This window comes from Corylus avellana, chromosome 5 (genome assembly GCF_965113065.1).
Source record: "Corylus avellana chromosome 5, dhCorAvel1.hap1.2, whole genome shotgun sequence".
In the NCBI taxonomy this organism is placed as follows: domain Eukaryota; kingdom Viridiplantae; phylum Streptophyta; class Magnoliopsida; order Fagales; family Betulaceae; genus Corylus; species Corylus avellana.
The window spans coordinates 11,132,009-11,153,525 of record NC_142494.1 but is presented as its reverse complement, the minus strand read 5'-3'; the positions used below and the strand labels follow the sequence as shown (position 1 = coordinate 11,153,525).

Genomic DNA, 21,517 nt, shown 5'->3' with positions numbered 1-21,517 from the left:
TTAAAGTGTAGGTATTATTTTCAAAATTCCCGTGTTGCTCACCAGCCGATTTTTGTTGCCAATGATGCTTCAGGGGTTGACTTTCAAGCGGTGTCTTTACCGGTGCTTGTGGCACTGAGTTGGACCATGGTGTTATTGCTATTGGGTATGGGACTAAATATTGGCTCGTGAAGAACTCGTAGGGCAACAGTGGGGTGAAGAAGGGTATATACGAATGCAAAGAGATGTTATTGCAAAGGAAGACATATGCTATGGAAGCCTCTTACCCCATTGCATGAAGTTCAGAATTAATCAGAACAAATTGTTACATTTGATATATTATGTGTATGCTTGTTTCTCATGTTCCAGATCCATTCTGTGTCTTCATTGATATAATCATGACAGGAGCTCTGTATTTCTCATACCAAAAGAAATATTGAGATTGTAAAAAAATATTACTTATATCCGAGCTGCATGCATGAACAGCTCCATGACTTGTAAGAAACTCATTACCTACGAAAACAATGGAAAGTAGCAGCATCTGAAACCTCATCCATGTTCTTCCACTTACCTTTTACGTCCTATAGCCATCTTAAAAGAGAACAACTCTTTTGAAACCAATGCAATCTTTCTTCGTATGTCACTTGGTCTATTTTTTTATTTTTTTTTAAATAAATAAAAAACAAAGGAAAAGAAAAAGAAAAAGAAAAAGAAAAAGAAAAGAAACATGTATTCTTTTTGTCATTACGCCTTATTGGTACTGTATTCTTCTTTTTAAAATTGTTCAGCGTGCAGCATGCTATCTTTCTTGGTCCTTCCCTTTCCAGTTTCAGCCTTTGATTTCTCATGTTTCAATCTCTCCACCTATTGAACACGTAGGCCTTGTTTGTTAAATAACAAGGCCTTTTTTCACGGTACTATTAGACATTAAAAAAATTAAAATTGGTATTGAAAAGTGGAAAAAAAAAATTTTGTATTGATTTTTTATTTACTTAAATAGTAGTAAAAAGTAAATGATGTGGTATAAAAAGTAGGAAAAATTACAGTTTACCCTATAAAGTTGACAGCGTTTTTCAATTCGAACACCAAAGTTTCAATTTTTGCAATCCACTCCTACAAAGTTTCAATTTTTTTTAATTTGACCAATATTATCCAAAAATTCTCATATTGCCCTTAATTTTTATTTTATTTTATTTTTATTTTTTTATGAAAAAAAAACAAATTTGGAAGTGTAAAAATGACCAGATGGCCAAAGGGGTGGCCATAATTTTTTTTTTATTTTTTTTTTATAAAAAATAAAAAAATAAAAATTAGGGGCAATGTGAGAAGTTTTGGATACAATTGGTCAAATTGCAAAAATTTGGAACTTTGGGGAGGTGAATTGCAAAAATTAAAACTTTGGTGTTAGAATTGAAAAATGCTGTTAACTTTGAAGGGGTAATGTAATTTTTCCTAAAAAGTAAATGATATGACATAAAAAATAAGAATATTTTAATGTTAATTTTTAAAAAAAAATATAAGATAAATAGTGTAGTAGTGTTTGGTGTTGTTTAACAAAAGCGTATAGTCAAAAATTGAAAAGTTGTGTTATAAAATATTCTTGATTTTGATTGACATGATATTAATTGTCAACAGCCCCCATCACCCTCTTTGTCGCACAACACCACCAACTTCAATGGAAGATTCTTTCATTTCAAATCCTTTCTATTTCTTTTGGTTAGTGCATCTATAAGGGACAGTATTGTTCAAAAATTGCCCTTTTAAATGTACTAACCGGAAGAAATAGAGGAAATTTGAAATGGCGAGGACCCTTTTCCAACTCCAACGGGCAGCAATGCCATTTTCTTCCCTCCCACCCAGATAAACAGCATGAGACACCTTTTCAAACACAGGATCCCCAGCTTGCAACATCTTTGCTAGCATCCTGCCCACGACCACGACCACGACCACTCTTTAGACTAAATTTGTTTTCAACAAAATTATCTTTCAGAAAAATGATTTCAAGTGAAACTATTTTTCAATGTATGGGCTCATCATCCAAAAAATCAGTGACAGCAAACAACCCCTCTGGCAACAGCAGATTCCGATGAGCTCCAGCCGCGGCTAACAGAAGATGATTGATTATAATTTCTAAGCAAATAATCAAATTACCTACAATGCCATGTAATTTGCTTAAAACATCCGTAGCTTCCTTCTGAGAGTAGATTGAAATGCAAACCAAGTCCAACAACATAAATAATAATTTCAACTAGAACATGCATGCCATGCCACCTCTCATTACGGAACACAAACATATTGTGGCTCTACAAATAACATAGGATAAACAAATCCAAACGTTGTTTTAGGTCATTATAATAGTTAGATCATAACTGATCCATTTTTCATACAGCCTTACAAAATGCAAACAAGCTAGTCCAACAACATTACCCACAATAAATTTCGTCACACCAAAATTACTAGAACATGCATTGCCCCCCGTCTTATTCACTCAATAGACATAACTCAGCCAAGCGGACTACAATGATAAAAAGGACTACAGCTACTCCTAAATTTAAGTCCTCACCCTCGAACATCCTTAAAAGGGATTTTACATGCCATCTGGAGGTAGCCTGGCCTTAATTGCTAGACTGGCGCAACTCGGGCCTCACGAAGTCTGCATCTGGGGGCACTGAAATGTCCACGGTTGGTCTCAGTTGGGCACATGCTTCAATGGCTCCGTGCACGGGATCCGACTGGAAGTTACTGATGAGATCCTGGTTGATGGGTGCACCCTTGTCCACTGCAACTAGGGCCTGCTGAGTGAGGATGTAATCAAAGCGTGGCGCCCATTTCCTCGATCCCAATCGTGCTGTTGTCGAACAATTATCAACCATGAAAGAAACTCCACGAGCGTGCATAAAGGGATTCAAGGAATCAACTGATTCAATCACACTTTCATTAATGATCTCAGAGTATGAGTGCCCTTTCTTCCTTAGTATCTCAATCTGGAAATTTTGGACATTCATAGAAAAATTGTTAGACAGCACACAGGCAAGATTTAATTCTTAAGACAATTTGCAAAACCCTTAGGCCTCGTTTGGTTCGCAGATTGTCTAGTCCATTGGAAAAGGATTAGTTACCACTGGGATTAGCTACCACTGGGAATAGATTAGCTAGTCCTATTCCTTTGTTTGGTTGTAACGCTGGAATAGACTACCTAATCTTATTCCTTCATTTGGTATAGTGCAATATGTTGGTGAATGGAATTGTATTGTGATCTTATTTCCTAAAATACCCTTATAATATAAATACAATTTATATTATTAAGGACTTTCATTCTTTTTTTTTTTTTTTTTGAAACATAAACAATTTTACTATAATTTTTTTTTTTAGTTATGTCATGTATATATAATTTTATATATATATACACGCTTGAACAAGTATGAATAACCTGTGTTCAAGTGTGTGTGTATATATATCAGTGTGATTTTTAATTCAGTATATATATATATATATATATATATATATATATATATAACTGAATTAAAAATCACACTGAGAAAGTATAGAGAAAGAGAGATGGAGAAACAGAATAAAAAAAAAAAAAAAAAACCCTAAACAGAATCAAAGAGAAACGATACAGAGAATCAAAAGAAATAAAAAAACAGAAGAAAAATAAAAAAAACTCAGAAACGTTTTGGGTATATATATATACACACACACGCTTGAACAGGTATGAATAACCAGTGTTCAAGCGTGTGTGTATATATATATACGCTTGAACACAGGTTGTACGCTTGAACATAGGTTATATATATATATATATAACTGAATTAAAAATCAAACTAAGAAAGTATAGAGAAAGAGAGATGGAGAAACAGAATAAAAATAATTAATTAATTAATTAATTAATTTTTTTTTAAAAAAAGCCTAAACAGAATCAAAGAGAAACGATACAGAAAATCAAAAGAAAAAAAAGAAAAGAAAAAAAAAAAATAGAGAAACGTTACAGAGAAAAAAAAATCCAAGAAATAGAGAGAGAATGAAATAACCAAGAAACAAAGAAGAGAAATCGAAGAGAAGAGAGGGGGAGAGAGATCGCTTGCGCAGAGAAGAGAGATCGTTGCTCTTTAAGAGATGGAGATCGTTTTGCAGAGTCTCCTTGAGAAACGTGGGTGCTAGAAGGGTGGGGTTTTTGTGGGCAATTTACACGATAATTTTAATCCCACAGGAAAGGATTAGCTAAGCCACTCGTTTTTGAGTGGCTTAGCTAACCCCGTGTATATAGGATTAGTAATCCCATGGGAATAGCTATTCCCAGGAATAGAGTGTTACCAAACAAAGGACTAGCTATACCTAGTGTTAGCTAGTCCAATCCAAGGGTCTAATCCGTGAACCAAACGGGGCCTTAGTATCCTAGGCAAAGTCACGAAAACGAACTTAAGACAGAAGGTTTAACTCCCAAGTGAAACTATGCAGTATCATTTTGTTATACTCAACAAGAAGTCCCATACCTGTGCCATCATTAATGCCACATAAACACCAGCAGTGAAAGGATACAACGGGCCAAGGTCTCCTGCCGGCCGTGTTGATCGGACACGTTCACCAACTCTCCACATCCGGGTCTGATCAATTTTACCCATTGGGAAAGCTGGTAGACCATCCTTTTCCTGTAAACCAAGGCATAACATAACCATCACTTTATATAACACATAAATATTACCTGAATTAAATCCAATGATCAAGAGATCTAGATGACCATAAACTTCAACATAAAGTGATAACATCATCAAATTCCAAATTCAATGGTAGTATCACATTTTCTTTTCATTCAATCACACATCGCATTTTTTAAAATAGGTGAGGGTGAAAACATACATAAAAGCGACGCCCAGCCAAGACAACACTGCGGATCTCACTACCACTGGCCACATCTTCATAGCATTCATACAGGATGTCCATGCAGGGATAATATGAGGCACTATATGCAGTCTGAAATACCCTTTTGTCCTCTTCAGACAAGGAGTTGTATACAGCCAACATGCCCTTTTAGAAAGAAACGATCAAATAACCATCAATATAGATCCTCATGAATAATACACATACAAATATATGCAAATGAAAAGAATGAATTCTTCAATTTCATCACTAGAATCTAACCTTGGTTGAGATAGTCTTTGATATTATTCCTGTGATGCACTCAACAGTGTTCTTGTAAGCCAGATCTTCACTCATTCCATTTTCTGTGTACCTTCTAAACAAGGCCTCAACAATTCCATGAACAGCACCAAGTAAAATGCCTATAGTCCACATGAACAAATGATAAGGATCAAATATTGAAGGAAAATGGTGTAACACCATAGGAAGCCACACTTACCACGCTCCCCAAAGATGTCACTCTTATATTCCTGCTCTAATGTAGTGGCAAATGTGAAAGGAGAACCAAGAGCAACTGACCATCCTAGGGCAACATCTGTGGCTCTACCATCAACATCCTGCACAGACACAGAATAATCAGTTAAGATGACATAAGAGAAGTAGAGAGATGGAGCAAGGGAGCGAGAGGAAGAAATCAACTGAGAGAGAGAGAGCTCACCTGGTGGACCGCAAAACTGGAATTAATTCCTGCTCCATTTATCTCTTTGCCTTGGACATAAAGTCTCCTCACGGAGGGACCCATTCCTTTTGGACACACCGCAATCACACTGACGTCCTTGGGGAAATCAAGTCCCATTGACTGCAAATGGCCAAGAAGAAACCCATGGGAAAGCCCAAGTATGCTCTTTGGCTTCATGTGGGAGAATATTTTCTCATAATTATCAGCCTGAAAATTATTATAAAATTAAATTCTGTTAAGCATACAATACATAGATTAGGAAGAGAGCCGAGACGAATCATGTGCAATATTGCATAAATCACATATTTTTCCAATTCATTTAACAACTTTCCTACTATTTACAGGCTTCCCAACAAAGCAGAAAACTCATAAGAGCATATACATTATTTTAATACCTTCAAACAAACACAAACAGTGTCACAACAAAAATAGCTGCGAAATGGACATAAAGAACATGTACAAATATGCATACTTATTATTATTTTTATGATGAATTGCATACATTTATTAAAGATAAACAATTAGAGAACTTACATTGTAAAGATAAAAGAAAACTCAGCTTTTATGACATAATATTTGAATTGTAACAGGAATCAAGAATTACATCAAATGAAGAGAAGCAAATAGCATGACTTTACGAAAACAAGCAATATTAATTTACCAACTTGACCCACCCACTTAATAGGACTTCTATAGAAATGCCGCTCAAAACCTTTAGGCAAAAACAATCAATACCAACAGGGACATCACATACAATCATGCAAAAATTAGGAGTTAAGTAAACACCCTGAAATTTCAACCATCAGATTCACTAATTATCACCAGATTTCCTACAAAGTTGAATTTGCAAACAATTTACATCACAGGCATTAAGGAAAGGTAACTTTTGTAACATTATGTATTGTACCAGGAATCAATTTGTCATTCTGTTCTTTCCTTATCCCTTTTTCTTCTCTACACAGATAGATCTTTTATGGAGGAACAAGAAGCACAAGATAAAAAGCATTGGAGAGAGAGAGAGAGATAACTTAGTGGTGGAGGTCAGTATTAAACAAGCTTTATACACATCACATAACGGGAGCACATTAAAATGTTTCTACCAATATTCAGGAGTACAAAAATTGAGTGAACAACCAACTGACCTGTGCAGAATCAGAAATCAGTAGCAAAACAAGATCACTGCCTGAGACAGTTTCCCATATATCACCTAGAGTGCCATTCTCTTCAGTAAAACCAGCTGCACGAGCTTCAGCAAAAGAACGGGAGCCCTTCCTGAGCCCAATCTGTATTAGCGGAAACAAAAAAAGAAAATCCATACTCAGAGAGAGAATAAATCACATATGAACAATCTATTAGGCAGAAAAAATCCTAAAGTAATGAACTCCCAAAAATAATAATAATAAGAATCACCTTCACCACAATATCAGATTTCACTTCAGCAAGAGAATCCCTTAAATTCTGAGCTTGAGCAGGTCCCTAAACAGAAAAAAGAGAGGTTAGCATATCAACACATACAGAGAAGAGATGCCTAAATTGCCGTTTGACAAGAAAATAAAGGTAAACAAATTATAAATTTAGGGGGAGAAAATAAATTATCCAAGCATAAGAAACAGCCAATGCCGATGAGCCAATTGGGATCTCCACCCTCCATAAGTATGGGGTCATGGTGAGGTTGGGAGTTTGAGTCCCTTGGGTGCATGAGTGAATTTACCAAGCAAAAAGGACCAAAAATGAGAAAGAGGAATGCTGTGTTAAAGAACTAGCATTCACTAACCAACTTTAGTGGAGAAAGATAAGTAGACAATTAAGTATTTCATTAATCAAATACTGCAAATATATCCTAAATTATCTTCCAACAAACCGAGATACAACAACAATAAAAAAAGCCTTATTTATAAGTATAAGCAAATATTTCATGATGAAGTCACAGGTCAATAAAACAACTCAGGCAATATTAAAAAGATTTTCCACCTATTTCTCACCAAAAACTTGAATCTCTTATTAAAAAAAATTAGTCTCTGTATTGAATGTGTAAAGACGTACAAATCAAAATGTTAAAGTAAGATATACTCTTTGTTCCAAACGTAATAGACTAATGCTTGGTACAAAGATTCACATCCCTATTCAAAATTGCAGCCAATGAATACAAAGATTAAAGAGTCACGACAATCCAATCAAGTAATTACTTAATTAATTAAGAGATAAGATTGAGAGTAACTAATCTACCTGGGAACCCCAGCCAATAACACCAATCTGCTTAATCCCCTTGAACGCATCCGGCAGCAAAGGGAACAAATCCCTCCCTCCTCTCACAATATACTGCATTTAATAATTACATAACACCATAACCGGTCATTCACCAAAATACAATAGAGAAACTTATAAATTCATGCACACACACACACACACACACACACACACACACACACATACATACATACATGCATACATATATCATGTATCTGCTTCAGAAAATAATCTAACTTTCAGCATTTTACTTCATTTATCTATCCATCCACCAGACCAAAATCTTATCAACTCAAAAATTTCCTGCAAAAATATTGAAGAACCCTAACACTTTGTTTGAATCCCCAGAAAGCACGAGAGAAGATCGAATCGAAGATTCAAGCCAACCATCAAGAAGTTTTTTACATTTGATTCTTCCCCCAAAAAAAAGATGGTCACTTCGTAACATTTCCTGAACTTTTCCTCACACATTTCCCGAGAACCAAACGGAGACCAAGAGAAAAAAGAGAGAAAATAAAATCAAATACCTCGTCGTGTCCGGCGAGGTTAACCTTCTCCTTCTTGAAGAATTTGGTATCGAAGTCGAGCGAAGTGAGGGGCTTGATCGCCGGCATCGACACCATTTTGGCTCCGAGAGCGGAACCGCCGACAGAACCAGGGGTGGTAGCTCTAAGAGCCTTCAGGCCCTTTGAAACCGACGTCGCGAAGCCCAGACTGAAGGGTTTCGGGACGGGCTTCAGGATTTTGGAGATTGACGATGACGGCGCGAAGAGGGCCGGGGAAAATGTGGAAGCCGCCATCTGTGAGCTAAGAAAAGAGAGGCGCAGTCAGAGTGACAGGAAATGAGAGAGAGACAACAACACCTGAGGCTGTGACTTTATAATGTTACCAAAGGGTTTCTTGTTTCCCCCTTTTTTTAATTTTTATTTATTTATTTATTTCTTTTTTTTGTGGGGATTTTACATAAACCGCCCTTGAATTTGAAGGAAGTGTGAATTTAAATATTTTGCTTTCAATTTCAACAATTAAACCCCGCAAGAGTTTGGTGGATTTTACATTATAGTAATGTTAATTTTTTTTTTTTTTTTTATACGTCCGTGTACAAGAAAAGGAAAAAGAGAAAGATGATTTCAATTAGTAACCTCAGTTTTATAAAATGTAGTCACTACCCGATTAAGGCATCCCTTAAAGATTATACTTTTATTGCAAAGCTATTCAAGACGTTATTGTTAGATTTTAATAAAAAAAAATTTGGCAAAAGAATTAATTTAAATTAATATATGTCATTAGATTTTATACTACAAAGTTTTTCTCTAAAGTAGATTAAATAAATTTTCTTTCACCTTAATTTATTAAATCAATATCCATTGCTAGACAAATATCACATGCATGCGAGAAGCATATGTTGTAAAAGACTAATATTAGTTTAATATATTTGACTTGAAGAATTATTCTTCAATCCAATTTAAAGGGAAATTTTATTCTAACTTATAACAACCTTCAAGTATTGGATTTGGGGGTTATAAAGTCTTTTCCTTTAGGGCTTCAAGTATTGGGGGTTACAATTAGTGAAATTGTTGTGGAGGACAAAGAGAAAAATGGGGAGTTCTGTCTCATTGGCAAACTCATGGCTAAAAGAGCTATTGGCAAGGAAATCATCATATCAACTATGTTGCAGGTATGGAGGCCCATTGGTTCGATAAGTTTCAGAATAGTAGCACAAACTTGTTTTTAATTGAATTCACATAAGAAGGTGATAGGAAGCAATTTAGGAATGGTAGACCATGGTTATTTGACAAATTTATGTTTGTGCTAAAGTAGCTTGATGGATTACTTCAACCAAATAGGATGGAGTTTGGTAAAGAATCATTATGGGTAAAATTTCACAATCTTTTGTTGGCATGTATGAATAGAGAGATAAGGATTCAAATTGGGATAGCTACCTAGCTACTCGGACTACTTCCCTCGGGAAATACAATTCTATTAGTTAGGTAGTAAGACCCTCAATAGGATAGCAAGCAAGCTGCCTTAAGCGCTTTCAGGCTATGAAAGGTATTATGCTACTAGTCCATGCATACAATAGATATTTTAGAACAAGTTTCCCCCAAGTGATTACTAAGGTTGTGATTTAGCTTAAGAAAGGCTAGTGGGTTTACCAAGTTCATTAGGGTTCATTGGAGTTAAAAGAATTTTTTACCTTTGACTTTTGATTGTTGACCGAACGTTTAATCCAAACCCTTGTGAAGAACATTTGTTTATGGAACATTCAAGCTTAACCCTATCCCTGAACGTTCGAGCTTAACCATATCCCCGAACGTTCGAGCTTAACTCTATCCCCGAATGTTTGGCTATGGACCACCGAACGTTCGATTTGCAACACTAGAACTGTTGGGTAATAGTACACCAAACATTTGAGCATAGTACATTGAACGTTTAATTGTATGCAGATAAAAAAAAAACAGCTCAATCTTATCCTCAACTTTTTCACACCTATAAATACTCTACCCCTTTTGCTCTTCAGCTCATTTTCGCCCATTTTGCTTAGTGAAACCTTGTGTGAGTGTGTGAGGGTGTGTTGGTGGAAGAGAAGTGGTTTTTAATGGTTTTTCTTTCGAGGTGGTAACCTTCTTACCTTAATTCGTTCCTTATCTTATTGTGTTAGGCTTATTTTGAGCTTATTCAATGATCAAAACATGTGTTTGTATTTTTCCATTCTTCCTCAAGTGTTGGGGTGAAGATTGATTGTTTGATAGTGCTCCTTGCCTTTTCATTAGATGGGGCGTCATAACGGGCTCGTGACGGGATTTCAAGAAATGCTCTCAGCCTGTGCGTCAGTTGGCACGTCAGGATGGGCTCGTGACGGGACACAGTGAAGAGCTCTTGGCTTTCTCGTCAGATAGGCGTCAAGACGAGGATGTGACGGAACCGTAGTGTTGTGCTAAATACTACCTAAATTAATAGATAATATTTAGTACATTTTAACTCACAAGTGCACAAGATCAAACGATAGGATAGTGCAACAAGTACGAGATCGATCCCATGAGGATTGTTGATTTTATTTAGAATTGATAAAAAAAATATTAAGTTGTCACTAAATTGATATTATGAAAAAGAAATAAAAAGATATAAAGATAGATGAAAAGGTAAAGATAAAGATAGGGCTTTTACTTAGATAAGATAACAATATGCCAATAATCCAATCATATTATGAATATTTAATGTTTGCCAACCTAAGAGTATGGGTGTCTACTTATTAAGCTATTGATTTTTCTAAGCAACGAATTAGACATGGGTGTCTACGTTGATTCTTTTTTTTTTTTTCCTTAAAGGATTTAGCATGGGTGTCTACTAAGTTGTTCTTTAAGAAAGCATAAATCTGTGAAAATCGACAAACACATAAGGCCTAGGGTATGTGTGTCTACTCCCGGTTCCCCATATTGATTAACCCAAGAACCCGGTATGGATTTCTTTTGTTACTCTTATTAAACCCAGGACTCGATCACCCAAATTGATTTAATTAACTAATCCATACCACATGCATATAATAGCCAATCACATACATACGAGGTATTCAAGAAAACATGAATTAATCAAGTTAACCAACACAATATGATTATCATAAAGGCGCCAATATTGAAATATTAAATAAACATAATTAGGGCTTCAATTTAGCCATCCTTAAGAGTTAGTTACACATAATTAAAATAAAAGGTAAAGAAATAATCGAAAACTACTCCTAGAAGTAGCCTCTAATTCCTCTCCTCAAAGTTATCTCCTTCAAATTGTGTATTGGAATTGTGAGGCTTAGAGATCTATTTATAAGGCTTAGGAGCTTCTTAGAAGTCCTAGTAATCCTAGGAAATTCGGAGATTTAAGTCCTAGTCCAATTAAGATAAAGAAAACCTAAGTCCAAATTGGAATAGGATTCGTCCAGAATTGTGTTCCTATCTTGCAGGGTGATTTTGGCATAGCGGCAATCCGAATTAGGAAAATACTATTTCACAATGATTTATATCATTTTGAGTTATCTTTCCAATGCGCTTGAATTACCTCAATTGAATATTTGAGCTAAAAGTTATGGTCAAAATACCGAATCGTGTGCAGAATCCAAATTTGAACTCAATCCGATTTTGACTCTAATTTGAGAAATTTTGATTTAATCATTTCCTTTATTTGATTAAACTTAACCACATCATATTATGATTGGTTAAGCTTAATCATATCTTCTAGGTCTTCTCAATTTGCCCTTTAAGCTTGGAACTTTTCCGGAAACGCTTTCTTTTCTTCTAAGAACCTATAAAACAAAGAAAATACAACAATAAAGTAAAATAGCATAAACTAACAATACTATGAAATTAACACATATAAGTTTAAGGGCTAAAATATGAATATTTGACACTTAACACACCTCAAAACTTACATATTGCTAGTTTCTTAGCAATACGAAACTAAAAACAAAATGAAAAAACAGAAAACAAAAAGATAAATTCATCTTTCGTGGGATGTATGATTGTATTTAGCATATGTAACAAGCCTTTTAAACCCCTAAAAATTTCCTAGAGGATGAATGAAGTCTCGTGGGGGGTTTTCCAGGAATGTTACCCACAAACTTTATATAGGAGTTCATGCTATCAAAAAATTTAAGTATCACTCAAAACCATGATTTTCATTCATTAGCAAGCTTAAAAGGATAAACTCCATCTTCACAATGAATTGGAATTTTAAAGTTTAATCACTTACAAAAGACATGCTAAGGCATTACAAGTTCAAAACAGTGTAAAGTGAACTAGTACACAAATATGAAGCTTCCAATTATTTCCAATGCGCAATGTCTCAATATCTCAAAGTTCACTGAAATCCCTATTAGAACGAATAACTATGGCATTTTTTTTTTCTTTTTCTTTTTGGTCAGGCTGCGCAATGTTTGGTTCCCTTAAGCTTTCTAATTGACCCATGTAGCGAGTGTTAAGTTAATGACTCCCAAATCAGATGGTTTTAGGGCATTAGGTGTAAAACACCCTTAAGAACTTACTAACTCAAGTAAAAAAGGTGACAAAACCAAACTAACCATGACATTAATCAAATCAAAATTCTTCATCTTTTGAAGTGAACACTCAATGCTTTGAGGCAAGATGTCCAGTTACTTAATGAAAAGCTTGTCAATGATCATCATTTTTTTTTTCTCTACTCTTTTTCTCTTTTTATATATATAAATATGCCAAAGTATCCATCTAATAAGTCATCTAGTTTCACCCAAGACATAGAAACACACACATCAGACTAAATCACAATTTTTTCACATCAACCCAAATTTTAAAACAAACATGAACATGCATATATTTATATTTTTTTTCTTTTTCAAAAATGGGACAAAATGTGTGTAAAGTATCTCCCATACCCTCAAACTTAAATTACACATTGTCCCCAATGTGTATATAACATGGAAAGATCTTACTCGGGAGATGGATGACATGTCTGGAATGTCCTGGCTCATAGCACATCCCCAAACTTGAATTGAAGCACACTTGTCCCTGCAAAACAAAACACTATAGTAACAAAGGAAAATAAAAACAAAATAAAAATAAAATAAAGATAAAATAAAAATGAAATAAAAAAACAAACAAACAAAGAAATAAAAATGATACGCTATGGGGTGCCTCCCATGAGCGCTAAGTTTAACGTCTTCAGCCAGACTGTTGTCCCCTTTTAAAATTGAAGCACCAGTCTTTTCTTCTCTTGCACCAAAGAGAATGAATTTTTCCTATTTGAGGGTGATTCCAACTGCCTATAGATTGGGGTAGACAGTTCTGAGTCTTCTCAAACAGTTTCTCATCCGAAAGGGAATCATGAACTGGAATAAAATAAGAAGAAAACTCAGGGAGCTTTTATATCTTGATGTCTGCAATTTGCTCATCACATAACCCCAGCAGACTTTTCTCTTGGACTCTTGGTAATTTGAGAATAGGGGCTGATGTTGAAGAAGTCTCAGTGCTCTCTTCCTTTTCCCGATGTGGTTCCTCTAGAACCTCAGTTTGCTCCTCCTTCCTCTCTTCCACCTTGTTGTTCTCAGGAGTGGAATCTAATAAGGCCTCAACTTGCTCAAGTATCATGTCAAGGTCCAAATCAAATTCAAATTGAGCAAAGCATTCTACCAATGGATCCTCCAGACTTAGCTCACTACACATCTTAGCTTGCTTGAGGAATTTGTCAAGATCCAGGTCATATCCAATTTGATCAAAACGCTCTCTGACCGAATCCTCAAGACTTGGCTCATTAGAAGTTTCAGCATACTCAAGTAGCTTGTCCAGGTCTAGGTCATCTCCAAATTCATCAAAGTGCTATCCCAAAGGGCCCAATGACTTGGCTCACAAAAAATTTCCTCAACAGTTTCTTCATTCCCAGTTGTGGTGGTTGTTTGCCCATGATAATAAGTGCACTCGTCCTTCATGTATTGTCCATGAGGAGTGGTCAGTGATTGACTTTGGCACTCTTCTTCTTCTTGGTATTGTTGAGGCCAATCGATTGGAGATTGCTCCTCTTCATGATAATGTGGAGACCAATTGATGAGAGATGTCTCATGATGTGCAATTGAAAATATGGGACAAGTCTTAGTGGTGTGGTCAATATGGGAACATATGGCACATACCTCGACTTGTGTAACTTGTTGAACAGAAGCACTGCTATGATTAGTCATAGCTTTTATGAGCATGTCCGGCTTTTTCTCCATGGCAGCCATTTGAGCCTGACTTCCACCATTGGTGCTCTCTTCATGTATGCCTTTTTCTTTGAATCCTTGTCTCCCTTTAGATGGGGATTGTTGGGAGTGCTCACTCAATGTCTAGAAGAGCTCTTGGGCTTCCTCGCTGCTTTTCTCCATCAACATGCTACCGCAAGCTAAATCTACAAGACTCTTGTTAGGATCATTTAAACCCACATAGAATGTCAGTACCTGATCGTCTTGAGATATATTGTGATGAGGGCATCTGAGAAGTAGTTCTTTAAAGTGTTCCCATGCCTCGAAGAAAGGGTCTCCGTCTTTTTGTTAGAAAGTCAGAATTTCCCTTCTCAATTGCCTTGTCTTGTGGGCTGGGAAAAACTTCTTTAAGAACTTTGTGGCCATATCATCCCAAGTATGAATAGAACCTACGGCCAAAGAATTGTACCATCTCTTAGCATTATCTTTTAAAGAAAAAGGGAAGAGGATTAACCTAATTTCTTCTGGAGTTAAACCCTGAACATTTTGAGTCCTGCAGAGATCACAAAATTCTCAAATATGCCAATATGGGTTCTCTATAGGTGTGCCTTTATAGTGTGGACTCATATTGAGCAGCGGAGATAAATCGTAACTGCTTTGCACAATGGGATGGAAATTAATGCATGATGGCTGGTTGAGGATCTAGGGACTGAATGAATTTTTCATAGGTCTTCGCATCGGAGGTGTATTGTTTCTCAACATGATCAAAACAAAAAGAAAATTAAATAACAAAATAAAAATAAAAATAGAAACAAAAATAAAAGAAATAAATCATATCTATCATTAAAACAGTTTCTATGTTGCTGTCCGGATGTGCGATCGATCGCATTGGTGCGTTCGATCGCCCTGGTATGGGCGCTCGAGCGCACCCCCGGAGGCAAAATAGCAACTGCAGAAAACTATAAAAATAGAAAAAAATTTAAACAAAAATAAACTAAGGAAAAAAATTCCAAACAAAATCAAACAATCCTCGGCAACGGCGCCAAAAACTTGTTGTATTAAATACTACCTAAATTAATAGATAATATTTAGTACGTTTTAACTCGCAAGTGCACAAGATCAAACGATAGTATAGTGCAACAAGTATGAGATCGATCCCACGAGGATTGTTGATTTTATTTAGAATTGATAAAAAAAAATCAAGTTGTAACTAAATTGATATTATGAAAAAGAAATAAAGATAGATAAAAAGGTAAAGATAAAGGTAGGGTTTAGATATCCACCACTAATCATACTTAGATAATATAACAATATGCCAATGATCCAATCATATTATGAATACTTAATGTTTGCCAACCTAAGGGTATGAATGTCTACTCCTTAAGCTATTGATTTCCCTAAGCAACAAATTAGGCATGTGAGTCTACTCTAATTCTTTTATTTCTTAAAGGATTTTACATGGGTGTCTATTAAGTTGTTCTTTAAGAAAGCATAAATTTGTGGAAATCGACAAACACATGAGGCCTAGGGCATGGGTGTCTGCTCCCGGTTCCCCATGTCGATTAACCCAAGAACCCGGTGTGGATTTGTTTTGTTACTCTTATTAAACCCATGACTCGATCATCTAAATTGATTTAATTAACTAATCCATACCACATGCATGTAATGGCCAATCACATACATATGAGGAATTCAAGAAAACATGAATTAATCAAGTTAAGCAACACAATATTATTATCACAAAGGCGCCGATATTGAAATATTAAATAAACATAATTAGGACTTCAATCTAGCCCTCCTTAAGAGTTAGTTACACATAATTAAAATAAAACTAAAAGAAAAGGTAAAGAAAGAACCGAAAACTGCTCCTAGAAGTAGCCTCCAATTCCTCTCCCCAAAGTTGTCTCCTTCAAATTGTGTATTGAATTGTGAGGCTTAGAGGTCTATTTATAGGGCTTAGAAGAGTCTTAGAAGCCCTAGTAATCCTAGAAAATTCGGAGATTTAAGTCCTAGTCCAATTAGGATAAAGAAAACCTAAGTCCAAATCGGAATTGGATTCGTCCAGAATTGTGTTCCTATCTTGCGGGGTGATTTTTGCATAGCGGCAGTTCGAATTAGGAAAATATTTCACAATGATTTGTATCATTTTGAGTTAGCTTTCCAATGACGCTTGAATCACCTCAATCGGATATTTGAACTGAAAGTTATGGTCAAAATATCGAGACGTGTGCAGAATCCAAATTTGAACCCAATCCGATTTTGACTCCAATTTGAGAAATTCCGATTTAATCCCTTCCTTTATTTGATTAAACTTAACCACATCATATTATGACTGATTAAGCTTAATCATATCTTCTAAGTCTTCCAAATTTGCCCTTTAAGCTTTGAACTTTTCTGGAAACGCTTTCTTTTCTTCCAAAACCTATAGAACAAAGAAAATACAAAAATGAAGTAAAATAGCACAAACTAACAATACTAAGGAATTAACACATATAAGTTTAAGGGCTAAAATATGAATATTTTGGTATTTAACACATAGAAGGAACTCCCAACTTCCTCGTTAGATGCCTCATCAAGATGGACTCATAATGAGGTTGAGTTGACTTTACTCTTCACGTCATGATGCGGTTCATTTCCCGTTTTGATGAGAAGAAGGATGTTGTCTCCGTTGGATGCACGTCAAGATGTGAGGTACAGTTTCCATGGTATCTTGGTTTTCTTCCTTGCTTTATCTTCCCATTGCTCTTGGAAAATCATTGGATGTGTTTATGGAATTGTTCTACATTGTTCCGGTACCTGGACTTCACTCAGACATCCATTGGGTATCACTTGGAAGTGATTAGGTCATTTGAAAATGAAATTTCCGTCACTTGAGCATCCTAATGGGATAAGTGATGAGAAAACAGGGAATTACTGCCCAATTCCCATAAAAAAGGTTTGAATCCCGTAAGGATGCGGCTGATTTTTGCAGAAAGTTTAGAGCCCTTTTGACCTAGCAAACTTTCGAATTGGAAGATGCTCATTAGATGAAAAATTGTATATCCAGGAAAGGGCTTTCCAGAGCTGTTGAGTTTACGTCATTTGGAGCTCAGCTGAAGAAGTTATGGCTAGAATACCAGGACTGGTGTGTGTTGTGCCAAATACTACCTAAATTAATAGATAATATTTAGTACGTTTTAACTCGCAAGTGCACAAGATCAAAACAATAGTATAGTGCAGCAAGTACAGATCGATCCCACGAGGATTGTGATTTTGTTTTAAATTAATTAAAATATCAACTTGTTACGGAATTGATATTGTGAAAAAGAAATAAAAAGATCTAAAGACAAATGAAAAGGTAAAGGTAAAGACAGGGCTTTGATATCCACCATTAATTATACTTAGATAATATAACAATATGCCAATGATCCAATCATATTATGAGTACTTAATGTTTGCCAACTTAAGGGCATGGGTGTCTACTTCTTAAGCTATTGATTTCCCTAAGCAATGAATTAGGCATGGGTGTCTACTCTAATTCTTTTCTTTCTTAAAGGATTTAGCATGGGTGTCTACTAAGTTGTTTTTTAAGAAAGCATAAAACTATGAAAATCGACAAACACATGAGGCCTAGGGCATGGGTGTCTACTCCCGGTTCCCCATGTTGATTAACCCAAGAACCCGGTGTGAATTTCTTTTGTTACTTACATTAAACCCAAGACCCGATCATCCAAATTGATTTAATTAACTAGTCCATACCACATGCATATGTTGAGCAAGCACACACATATGAGAAATTCATGAAAGCAGGAATTAACCAAGTTAAATAGCACAACATAACCACCACAAAGGCGCCAATATTGAAATATTAACTAAACATAAGTAGGGCTTCAATCTAGCCCTACTAAATAAATTAGCTACACATAGAGTTGATGTTAAACATCTTCATAAAATAAAATAAAAGAAAGAATAAACCCGAGACTTGACTTGAGAGCTCCTATTCTTCTCCCTTCTCCCTTCTCCCTTCTCCAAGCCTCCTTATTATAAAAGCTTAGGAGTCTATTTATAGGCTTTAGAAGTCCTTGGAAAAGTAGTAAACCCTACGGATTTCGTAGGGTTTCAATCCTATTACAATTTGGAGTTTGAAAAACCCTAATATGGAAATAGGGACATTATAGCTGCCACTTGGAATGCCTCCTGCGCACGGGTGCGCTCGATCGCAGGTTTGCGATCGATCCTTCTTTTGGCCTGCGCTTGATTGCTCCTAGCCTGGCTCGTGCAGCATCTTCTCTGGTATTGCGCTCAATCACAGGTACCATGCGATTGATCGCAGTACCAGGAGCTCCAATTTTTCCATCTTCTCTTTTTGAGCCTAAATCACCCAGTTTTACTTCACTTTCTTCCAAAAGCCTGTAAAAATATGAAAAACACAAAAAGGAATTAAAATGGCCTAATTAACTACAACCAAAGGATTAAAACATGTAAGATAAGGGCTGAAAAAATGAATATTTTAGCACTTATCACACCCCGAAACTTACATATTGCTAGTCCCTTAGCAATACAAAACTAAAAACAAAAATGAAAAAAAACATAAAACAAAAGATAAATCCTTCTTTCGTGGGATGTACGATTGCATTTAGCGTATGCAACAAGCCTTTTAAACCCCTAGGAATTCCCTAGTGGACGAGTGAAGTTTTGTGAGGGTTTTCCAGAAATGTTACTCACAAACATCTTGCAAGAGTTTATGCTATCCGAAAATTAAGGTATCATTCAAAACCATGATTCTCATTCATTAGCAAGCTTAAAAAAATAAACTCCATCTTCACAATGAATTGAAATTTTAAAATTTAATTACTAACAAAAGACATGCTAAGACATCACAAGTTTGAAAACAGGGTAAAGTGAACTAGCACATAAATATGAAGCTTCCAATTATTCTAATGTGCCATGTCTCAAAGTTCATTGAAATCCTTATTAGAATGAACAACAATGGCATATATGTCTTTTTTATTTTATTTTTTTATCTTCTTCGTTGCCTCCCTAAAAAAGCTAAGTTTAACGTCTTCAGCTAGACTGTTGTCCTTCTCACTACTGTCCCCTGATGAGTGCCAAATATTATATGCTTGGATCCCATAACTTGTATTTGTTAAGCTCTTAACTTTGTTATTTTTTGATTTTTTGGTTAGTTTTGGTGTTTTGCACGTCATTGAGAGAAAACAGTAGTTTGAATATGCAAATTTGCAAAGAAGTTGAAAGCCCCTAGTAGTGCGCTTGAGCGCACTCATGCTGACTTCGCAATGCCGAAGCCCTAGTTTAGTTTATTATTTATAACCTACATTTTAAGGATCGAGCACCAGCAGTGATCGAGCGTACAAGAAGCAGGCTCGAGTGTACAAGAGGAACGATTGAGCGCAGCCACATGGGATCGAGCGCACTTAGGGGTGCCCAAATGCGACCAGACTTCCTATTCCATGTATGATTCGGTTTTCGAAGTCCTAATTGGACTAGAAGTTACACCTCCAAGTTTATTAGGTTTTCTAGAGCTTCTAGGGTTTTCCTAAGCCTATAAATAGACCTCTAAGCATCACAGAAAAATAGACAATTCTAGAGAGGAGAATTTGGAGCTACTTCCAGGAGTCGTTTTCAGTTTCTTCTTTTATTTTATTTATTTTAATTGTGTGTAGCTAAATATTTTGTTAGAGGCTACATTGAAGCCCTAATCATGTCTTTTTAGGATTTCAATAATGGCGCCTTTGTGACAATCATATTTTGGTATATTTAAATTGAATATTTTCTAGTTAATTGAATTTCTCATTTGAATGTGCTTGATCATAATATGCATATATTTGGGTGTTATTTAAGTCAATTTGGATGACCGAGTCCTGGGCTTAATAAAGTGACAAAAGAATCTCATCACGGGTTCTTGGGGTAATCAATATGGAAAACTAGGAGTAGATACCATGCCACAGGCTTCATGTGTTTGTCGATTTCCATAGATTTATGCTTTCTTAAAGAACAATTTAGTAGATACATGCTAAATCCTTTGGGGAAGAAAAGAATTAGAGTAGATACATGTTAAATCCTTTGGGGAAGAAAAGAATTAGAGTAGATACCATGCCTAATTTATTGTTTAGAGAGATCAATAACTTAAGGAGTAGATACCATGCCCTTAGGTTGGCAACCATTAAATATACCTGTATGATTGGAACATTGGCATATTGTTATCTTAATTAGCCTGATTAAGGGTGGATGTCAAAACCCTAAACCTTTCTTTATTATTTCTTTTACAATATTTCAAAATCTCCCCCCTCAATTGCCTTGTCTTTTGGGCTGGGAAGAACTTCTTTAAGAATTTTGTGGCCAACTTCTCCCAGTTGTGAATAGAACCTGCAGCCAAATAATTGAACCATAACTTAGCATTATCTTTTAAAGAGAAAGGAAAGAGGAATAACCTGATTCCTTCCACAGTTAAACCCTGCATATTCTGAGTCCTGCAGAGATCAAAGAAATCCTGTATATGGAGATATGGATCCTCAGTAGGTGTGCCTCTATAGTGTGGGCCCATATTGGGCAAATGTGGGGCTAAATTGTAATTGCTCTACACAATAGGTTTTGGGGACTGAAGGAACTCTTCATAGGTCTTTGTATCCGTGGTGGATTGTCTCTCCACATTAGTAAAATAACAAAAGGAAAATAAAAACAAAATTAAAAAGGAAAAAATTGTAACTAGCCCGAAGTGCAGGAATCAACATGCGTGCGCTCAATCGCACTGAAGGGTGCGCTCGATCGCACTCGTGCAGAGGTGTGTGTGTGTGCGTGGGTGCGCTCGCTCGCACAAAGGTACACAGGCATTGGTGCGATCGTGCGCACAGCAAGGTGCGCTCAATCATACTCGGGCACGGCTGTTATATAGCTGCTAGGTAGCTTTGCGCTTGATAGCCCTGCAGCAATGCACTTGATCGCAAAGGAAGTGCGCTCAATCACACCGCTGCAAAATGGAACCCAAATACCTGGAACCAGAA

General features: G+C 36.0%; 1 protein-coding gene and 1 non-coding gene across 2 annotated transcripts; one reads left to right on the top strand and one right to left on the bottom strand.

Moving 5' to 3' along the window:
- Nucleotides 1–2,299: 2,299 nt before the first annotated feature.
- LOC132180873 (ketol-acid reductoisomerase, chloroplastic) lies at nucleotides 2,300–8,675 on the bottom strand. Its single transcript, XM_059593856.2, has 10 exons — nucleotides 8,350–8,675; nucleotides 7,802–7,894; nucleotides 6,986–7,051; nucleotides 6,718–6,858; nucleotides 5,555–5,782; nucleotides 5,336–5,453; nucleotides 5,119–5,258; nucleotides 4,837–5,004; nucleotides 4,473–4,628; nucleotides 2,300–2,963 (listed from the first exon to the last, which is right to left on the bottom strand). The coding sequence occupies exons 1-10, from the start codon at nucleotides 8,620–8,622 to the stop codon at nucleotides 2,595–2,597; spliced, it is 1,752 nt and encodes a 583-aa protein (XP_059449839.2). The 5' UTR covers nucleotides 8,623–8,675; the 3' UTR covers nucleotides 2,300–2,594.
- Nucleotides 8,676–14,787: 6,112 nt separating this feature from the next.
- Nucleotides 14,788–14,895, top strand: LOC132176755 (small nucleolar RNA R71). Its single transcript, XR_015912585.1, has one exon. It is a non-coding gene; the product is annotated as a small nucleolar RNA R71 (small nucleolar RNA).
- Nucleotides 14,896–21,517: the final 6,622 nt, after the last annotated feature.